Raw genomic sequence first — 8,246 nt, forward strand, 5'->3', positions numbered from 1 at the left:
CCCGTGCCCTCCGCGGCACCGCCGCCCTCCACGCATCCAAATGCCAGTCATGTGGCATGCTGATGTCGGGGTACGGGATGGGAATGCGGTGCTCTCAATGCCAGCTCGCCTGGTGCACTGGGACGCTTATCCGCTGCCTCGTCGGGCAGGCGGGCGTCGAAAGAAGCGGGGGAGCGCGCGCGAAGGGCTAGCGGGGGCCTAGCTCTTCTTATTGCCGGCGAAGAAGCCCATGGTGGCGCGTGGAATGGTGGCTAGGGTTGTCGCCGAAGGGGGAGCAGAAGGGTGGCTAGATGGAGACGGGAGGCTGGAAGAGAATGAGGACGCCACCCCCCACACACACACACATGCTCAGATTAAAAAAGGTCGCCCATCGTCGCTGACGTGTGGGCCCATGGTCTGCGGTCATCATTAATAAAGACGTAGGAGGTATTTGACTGGCCGCCATGTGGGGACGTGGCGGAACACCGATAGGACGCGTGGCGTGTTCATTTTGCGTCCGCGCCGAAGCATTTCATGCCTAAATTTGGGTAGGAAATGGGTCCGCACGAACGCGAAACGGACACGTTGGGCCAACACTTTTTTCCACGGCAGCCCAAACGGACGGCGGCGGACGAAATGGGTCGCCGTGTTGGAATTGCTCTTAGTATCCAGATGTCATCTCTGACCAGCCCAGCATGGGTTTTAGTGTTAAGCACTCATACACGGGTGGCGGGGAAGGAAGAAGAAGGTGGTAGATAGTGCTTGAGGTCGTTGTCTACCTCATACCAGCTCAGTTTACCATGTCCCTATTGTGTCCTCTTCCGCTCCTGTGGTGTTGGTTTCTCTGTCAGTTAGGTGGTCGGTTCTTCAATGTTGTTTGTCGTTCAGTCTATTGGGTCGGTTTCTCTGACCTGTGAGTCATCCTTAGTTTCCCAATGGCTAAACCTTGCCGTTTTTCAAAGAAATGTTGGTGAGAAATACCGTTTTCTTGTCCCTGCGGATGGCTTGATGTGATGCTGCAATGCACCATGCCTATGGCAAAAAAGGCCATTGCCGCTGCAGATGCCATGAATCATCTCTATAGAGCTGGACTCAATGCATAAGATTTGAGTGGAAACACAAGAAGAGTATAATAGTTTCTCCTAAGTTTGAAACAAATAGAAGAATTGTAGTAATATTTTGTGCCAATGAGTTAACAAAACAAGCAGCCTGTCAAAAAATGTTGATTACATATTGCAAAGTATTATCAGAAAGCATAACCATAAGTTGAATTGTTGAGGTCACACCATGTCAAGGAGGTCTGAGTTGAAAGCTTTTCCCAACCGTAATCTGAGCTTCCAAACTGGCCATTCGCCCAACAGTTTCGTGAGAATGGGCAACAAAGCTACCACAAGACAAATTGCAATAGCCAACCAATGGAGATGTGGAGCCAGCACCGTGTACAAACCAGTTGAAAAAGCCGTAGTTGTTGCCACGGATGCAAACCACATGAGCTTCTTAGTGGCGGATATGTAATAAATCAGGAACTCATAATCTCCCCACCTTGCTATGATGCATATGAAGGCGACAGCAAACGAGGAGCACATTGCTAAGACGTCAGAAATCAAGAATGCCTGAAATGCAAACTTCCTAGACATGATGGGAAGTCCCTCGCTTCCGGCGTCATTGCTGTATCCTCCAGGCAGGGTGAAGGCAGCGGCAAAGGTGACTGTCGTGATGAGGATCGCCACTAGCGAAGTGTTACTTGTGTATGTTTGAGTTAGTGACTTCGCTTCCTTCCTTGATTGCAAGGTCGCTTTGTGTTTGGTATGGGTGTGAAGATTATAAAGAGTGTTGGCATCTCGGGGATCAGCTCTCACCATAAGCATGCTCACTTCATTCTGCATATATTCAAAGAAGGCGCAGATGGAGATCATAGTGTAATAACAGAGCTTAGCAATTCTATTACATGGATCTATAGTATTGAGAAAAAGTGAACAAAATTAAATTTGAGCATATATTTAAACTGATAAGCAAAGTGGTCGACAATGTTGGAAATAGGGAGGTACAAATATGTTACTCCCTTTGTTCCATTATGTAGTACATATAGATTTTTTGAAAAGTCAAGCATCACAAACTTTGACCAAATTTATCAAGAAAAACATTTAAATCTAGAATGCTACTACTATATCATTAGATTCATTATAAAATGAACTTTCATACTTTATATATTTTATATATTTTGTATGTAGATATAAATAGTTATCTGTAAAACTTGGTCAAAGTTTTCAAAGTTGGACTTTTAATAAAATCTATACGCACTACATTATGGTAAATTCAGGAACGGAGGGAGTATATAAATTTATAAACAAAATTTCAATTTTTAATATAAAGTTTTCTATATCACTATTAGACTTAGAAAGGAGCCAAATAGTGGACTAGAAAAACATTTGTATGTTGCGGCATTGATGGTTCTATGGTGAGTTGCTTTCAGAACAATACAGTAAAGTAGTTTCTTTTTTCTTATTTGTAATCGTGCGTGTGTATTGATAATATACATACCCAGTTTAAAGTCTTGGCATGATCAATGACGTGAGCTAATACCCAAGCTGGTGTAACACCTTTGTTATCAAGCACAGTTGTGTCTATATCATCGTGAGACAGCAAAGCAGCAACCATTTTAGGATTGCACTTCTCTACTGCCAAATGTAGAGCAGTTTTACCGTTGGAGTCTCGCATGTTAATGAGTTTCCGAAATTGTGAGGTCCTCAAAATGAATTCTGTGAACACCACTTGATCCTCGTATACAGCTACATGGAGGGATGTCCAACAGGCATCTTGTGTTGAACGGTAAGGAGTATCAGGACAGTGTTTAACAAGCTCTTGAGCAACATCGAGGTGACCTTCATATGCAGCACAACTAAGGAAAGGATTACCATTACTTGGCACCTCATACCCTAAAGAGCAATCATGTTCCAGCAATACTCGTGCCATGTCAACCAGGCCACGGTATACAGCTGAACTTAGTGGAGTACACCCATTGTTATCGGCTTCTTTGGCCAGCCCAGGACGTGTTTCCATAATTCTCTTAGCCAAACCTGAAAACAAATCAGTACATGAACAACGGTTAATTAGCAAAGGGATGATGATAGTCCTTGTGAGGACTAGTAACGGTATATTAGAATAGTTCCAGAACATCAATGTACCGTGCGCTAGATAATACCGTATATTCAAATTCTTTTTCCCAGTTGTAAACTAATAGAGCAACAGAATACCAAGAGTAAACAATAATTCGGCATCTCGTTGTACACTTGTACTATATAGATCAGCAGGCAACCATGCTACGAAACCACATGCACCCACACAGCGGTTGTAGGGCATCAATGGACAATTCCTACAGTCCCAAACTCGGGAAATGTATACATGCACACACTTGTTCTCACCTGCGTTTCCATTTTTCACGGCAGCCTGCAGAGTGTTCTGGCCCCATGGTCCCATATGAGCAGAATCAGGAATTTCAAGTAAATTCTCTGAAATATCAGTAAAATTCCTCATCGCTGCGATATACATGGGTGACTCGTTCATTCTATTCACATGTGTCGACAGAGCCGGCTCTGCTTCTATCAGCTCCAACGCAAGCTTCCTGTGGCCACTCCGAATGGCATGGTGCAGTGCATTGCAGCCATCAATGTCTTTTTCCAAGATTGCCTTGCTCAATCGCCGTTCACGGTACAATCGGAGTAGAACGGAAGCCAAGATGACAAATCCACTTTTCACCGCCGTGAGAAGTGGCGTCTCTCGATCCAAGTTTACTGTAGTGAGAAGAGGCGCCTCCAGGGCCACCACATCCGTGCAAAATGCCTCATGGCCATGGATGGACGATATGTGAAGACAGGTGTTCCCAGCTGGAGTTGTTCTAAGAAGCATGCTTCGATCCTGCGATGCCATGGCCTTCATTGATGCGGAATCACCGGATGTGGCTGCTTCCAGGAGGCATTGGTCCATCTGTAGCTCTTCATGTCGTCCTTCCAGTGAACTAGTTGTTGATATATTATCTGCCATCTATATTCCGATTTAACTGCAGCAGGAGAAAAATGGGAACAAATACAATGATGGTAGATGATTAGCCGCTAGTTTTGATGAGGAAATCCGTAAACCATGCCAACATTAATTCTACTTGCAATAAGATTCCTTAAAATTATTCAAAATGGTAGCTACAGAAAACGGGGTAGTTATAGAAAATTTAAGAATAAATTAACTCGATGGAATAGTAAGTAACGCACTTGGCTACAAAGAAAAGTGAATGGGGTACTCCAATGGAGAAGAGAAATGGGGATATATATGTTTATAATATATAGTCAAAAACAACCAATGAACTACTAGCTTTATTGACTGTAAATGGAGGAAGAATAGCTTGCATTGGCGATGGGGAAGAAGAGAAGCCAACGCCCATGACAGGATGAGTAGCAGGCGGCCTCAGCAAATGGGTAGGGAGAGGGTGGAGGTGGCGGCAGTTCCATGCGAGGTCGTGACAAATTGTCAATGGAGTTTGTGGGGCTCAAGTCAAGGGGGGCGCAAGAAAATTCCATAAAAATCAAACTAACAACGGAAGAAGATTCCCTAAACAACAAACTAGCGAGCAACGGAAGAAACAAGCAAATTATAGTCAAAACGAAACAGAAAAAACATCCTTAGGCATGATTAATCTCGTCGATGTAGAAGTACACACCTCGCTCAGACAACCGCAGAGAGAACGAACGGTAGTCGCACAATGAAGAGAACAGCTGGCAGGCACACTAGAGTTCCATGCGAGCCGATGGCAACAACTTAAGGAGTGGGAAGTCAACGTACCAATTCAATTTGAGTTAATTTGTGCATGTATCATTTCTAATCAATATAAAACTTGACCTGACCTGTAATGAATATTAGTTGTCTTAGATCGGTGTCGGAAGGATGAGCTACAAGATTAAGATGTTGCCTTTTGAAAATATAGCCCATTTTGTTTGGCTAGTGTCTCCACAATCAGAATTGAGGGATGATGGGGTCGACTGCTAACTAGAGACGAAGAATATTAACTGATGCTATTAATTAGCTACGCCCGCCATTTCCAGATACATTTCCCTCTAGCACAATCTTGCCTAAACACATTACTGGGGCGAAAGCTAGCTGCATTTATAAAGTCTACGCAACCCTTTGGTATTACTAGCTTAATTTGTCTAGACATTCGTGCATATAGATCATTTGATATTGGCCCTCTGATGGCAGCTTTAACGCCACGGCACGCCTTTGACAGCTATCGAGATCCACAACTGATCCAATAAAAAAACTTGGCCTGATCAGACTGTGTTTGGTTTTCAAAGAGAAGGGGCTTTGGCCCTTTTCATCTACCAAAAAACTGACCTGCTTCATACTAGTAAAGAAAACCCAACATGGATCGAGGAGCTGCCAGTACATCGATCCACAAAAATTAGTACACGCCCCAGCCTGTCCACTTCTGCATGCAGAGTTGAGACAAAATTTGGGCGCCCACTGAACTAATGTCAAAAGATTAATTACTCAATCATTTAGTAATTATAAGATGATTTATGTAGTACTCACTCTGTAAACTAATATAAGACATTTTAGATCACTATCTTAGTACTACTACTACCTCCGTCCTGGTTTATTAGTCCCCATTGTATTTTGTGTCAAATTTTGACCATGATTTTAACTAACAAAATATTCATGCACGTCACCAAAAATTATATCATTGAAAACTATGGTCAAATACGAATCCAAAGATATAATTTTTGTTGACATGCACTAACATTTTGTCAGTTAAATATTTGGTCAAAATTCAACACAAATTACAAAGGGACCAATAAACCAGGACAGAGGTAGTATTAGTTTACATAGGGAGTAGTTGATTAGCACGTTGATAGCATCTTTAGTAAACAGTAAATTTGACCTGATCCAGAGTTCCAGACTCAGTGAAACGCAGTCATGGTCTTGTACTTAAAAAAACATACAAGAGTAATGTCCAAGTTTTGTGTACCCATTCAGTAAGCTACTGATACACATTACCGTTGTAGCACTCAATTTTTGGCAAGTAACAGTCGATTCACCATAATTAAGATGGAACCTTGAGTGTCACCGCACGCTGTTAAGATCCAGAATGAAAACCTTGATGACCTGCTGGATCAGACTGTCTTTCATTTTCAATGAGCTAGGATGGGAAGATGGGCTTTGGCCCTTAATGTCCTAGTATATGTATGATTCATTATAAAAACTTATCCCTCAAAGATCAATTTTGCAACTAGCTAGTTGGGTTTAGCTAGATCCAATCAATTAATGAACAGCAACCCTTCGAATAAAGAAACCAGGTGCAGATAATGACATGTTGAGTAGCTGAATGGTAACATGCAGTAACATGTTCAAACCAACTATTTTGGGTTTCCTTTTCCTTTTTTGAGATGCTATTTTGGATTGGCTGTTGTATATACTCTACTTGACCTCGGTCGAATGAGTCTGTTTAACTCAATAGGCGCCTACATGGTCATTGCAAAACAGATATACTACTATAGCACTTTAGAATGTAAAACGTGGAATATGAAGGAGTCGCCTTCCGCATGGACAGAGGAAAACAGAATACAGGATTCAAGTTTGAACTATCAATAATACAATTACTTTGATGGAAAAACTAGATGATAAACTTTCACCTTGTACTGCAGAGTTTGGCTGCGGCAGTGGGGGGCGCTACATATATAGCCAGCGGATGTGGATCGGTGGGCAAGGAGCCGGTGGGTACCCGAGCAAGAACAGCCGATGTGGTAGATGTGATTATCGGCAGCGTGAAGGTGGATCTGGTGTCTTCTTTTCTAAAGTTGGGTGAGCATTTTGCATGTTTGGATTGCGGTTTTTGTGATTTTCTTAATGTGATTTATGTGTTCTTGCATTTGATGCATGAAGTTGTGATGTTTTTCATGCATTTGTCTTGGAGTTGGGTCCATTGCCAGCAACGTTCAAGGTGTGAAGCGGAATTGCTGTCCAAAATACTTCTCTTCTAAGTTCTAACCATGTTCTCTAAAAGACTAAATCAAACAAGGCAATGCAGTTACATATATAAAGCAAGCAAACAAAGTTATGTTTTATCATTCCATTTCCGCTACCTGTGCATTTCATTTTGTTGTTGTTTCCATTGTGATTTTTGAATCTAAACATCTAAGTTAGACTAGACCACTGTGTCTCACATGAGACGCAAGAAAATGTCGTAAAATCAAACTCGCAATGGAAGAAACAAGGTAGCTATAACAAGAAAAATGGGCATAAATATGGTGAAATAGCAGGTACTCACCTCGCACAATAGCAGAGAGACGTAGTGGCAAAGATGAAGAGATCCAGCAGCCCGCTCACTAATGTTCTATGGAGAAGGCGAGCAGAGGGACTAATGGAGCGCTGGGAGTCATCAAGTTGATTAGCCATGTGATGGAGCATTAAACTAATGACCCCTTGCATTGGCCTCCGCACTTGATTCAGTAATGTCCTTGACCAGCTGCTCAGGATTCAAGTCCTCGTTTTTGTATTGTACTCCCTCCGTTGGGAAATACTTGTCGTAGAAATAGATACAAATGGATGTATCTAGAACTAAAATATATCTAGATACATCCATTCCTCGGACAAGTATTTCCGGACGAGGGAGTATTTCGCTTTTTGGTATTATTATATATGGGATCCCATGGATCTACTTCTAATAGTGATACGATACATAACTCTGGCTCAATTGATCTACCAGTTCGTCCTCAACAACTCGATTACAGAGAGGAATTATGTAGCAGCAAGAATTGGGGATTGAGGAATAGAGCCTGGGATGGGGAGGGAGATACACGCCCAACGGCGGCCGAAAGGTTCGGTGATCCAATGATACCCTAGCACTCCACTCACTCACTACATATACGGTCTTCACTTGCTCCAGGCTGGGCCGATGTAGCGGCTGTTGGGCCTTCTCTCCCGTTTGGGCCGGGCTGGAGTTGAGTTAACGCCTGTCTTTGAGCCCACTGTAGTAGTTCCCATGACATTCCTTCCCCGTTTAGATTTGGCTTGACCCCAAGCCAAGGATCTGGGAAAGCGAGACTTGAGAGGAATTGCATCTTCCCACAGCGCCAATGAAGCTGGGAACCCGGACCAGTGAACCAGCACTTTCTCTACTTGACGCGTCCCACATTGCATGACGCGACGCTGCAGGATCTCCTCAGGTACCTGGAACTGCAGCAAGTCATCGTCCAGAGTAGGCAACTCTGGCATGATCGCGG

The 8,246-nt window shown here is 43.1% G+C and overlaps 1 protein-coding gene across 1 annotated transcript; it reads right to left on the reverse strand.

The window, feature by feature from the left end:
- Positions 1-1,151: 1,151 nt before the first annotated feature.
- On the reverse strand, positions 1,152-7,350 carry LOC119273699 (ankyrin repeat-containing protein NPR4-like). The gene is made up of 4 exons (XM_037554778.1): positions 7,292-7,350; positions 3,402-4,036; positions 2,521-3,056; positions 1,152-1,859 (listed from the first exon to the last, which is right to left on the reverse strand). Exons 2-4 carry the CDS (start codon positions 4,018-4,020, stop codon positions 1,260-1,262), a joined length of 1,755 nt encoding a protein of 584 aa, XP_037410675.1. The 5' UTR covers positions 4,021-4,036; positions 7,292-7,350; the 3' UTR covers positions 1,152-1,259.
- Positions 7,351-8,246: the final 896 nt, after the last annotated feature.

The sequence above is a fragment of the Triticum dicoccoides genome, chromosome 3A, assembly GCF_002162155.2.
Source record: "Triticum dicoccoides isolate Atlit2015 ecotype Zavitan chromosome 3A, WEW_v2.0, whole genome shotgun sequence".
NCBI classification, from domain to species: domain Eukaryota; kingdom Viridiplantae; phylum Streptophyta; class Magnoliopsida; order Poales; family Poaceae; genus Triticum; species Triticum dicoccoides.

Coding starts and splice junctions, on each gene's coding strand:
- LOC119273699 (XM_037554778.1), bottom strand. CDS start 4,020: ATGGCAGATAATATATCAACAACTAGTTCACTGGAAGGACGACATGAA. Junction 3,057..3,401: donor CGTGAAAAATGGAAACGCAG/GTGAGAACAAGT, acceptor ATTTGTTTTCAG/GTTTGGCTAAGAGAATTATG. Junction 1,860..2,520: donor ATGCCAAGACTTTAAACTGG/GTATGTATATTA, acceptor GAATATATGCAG/AATGAAGTGAGCATGCTTAT.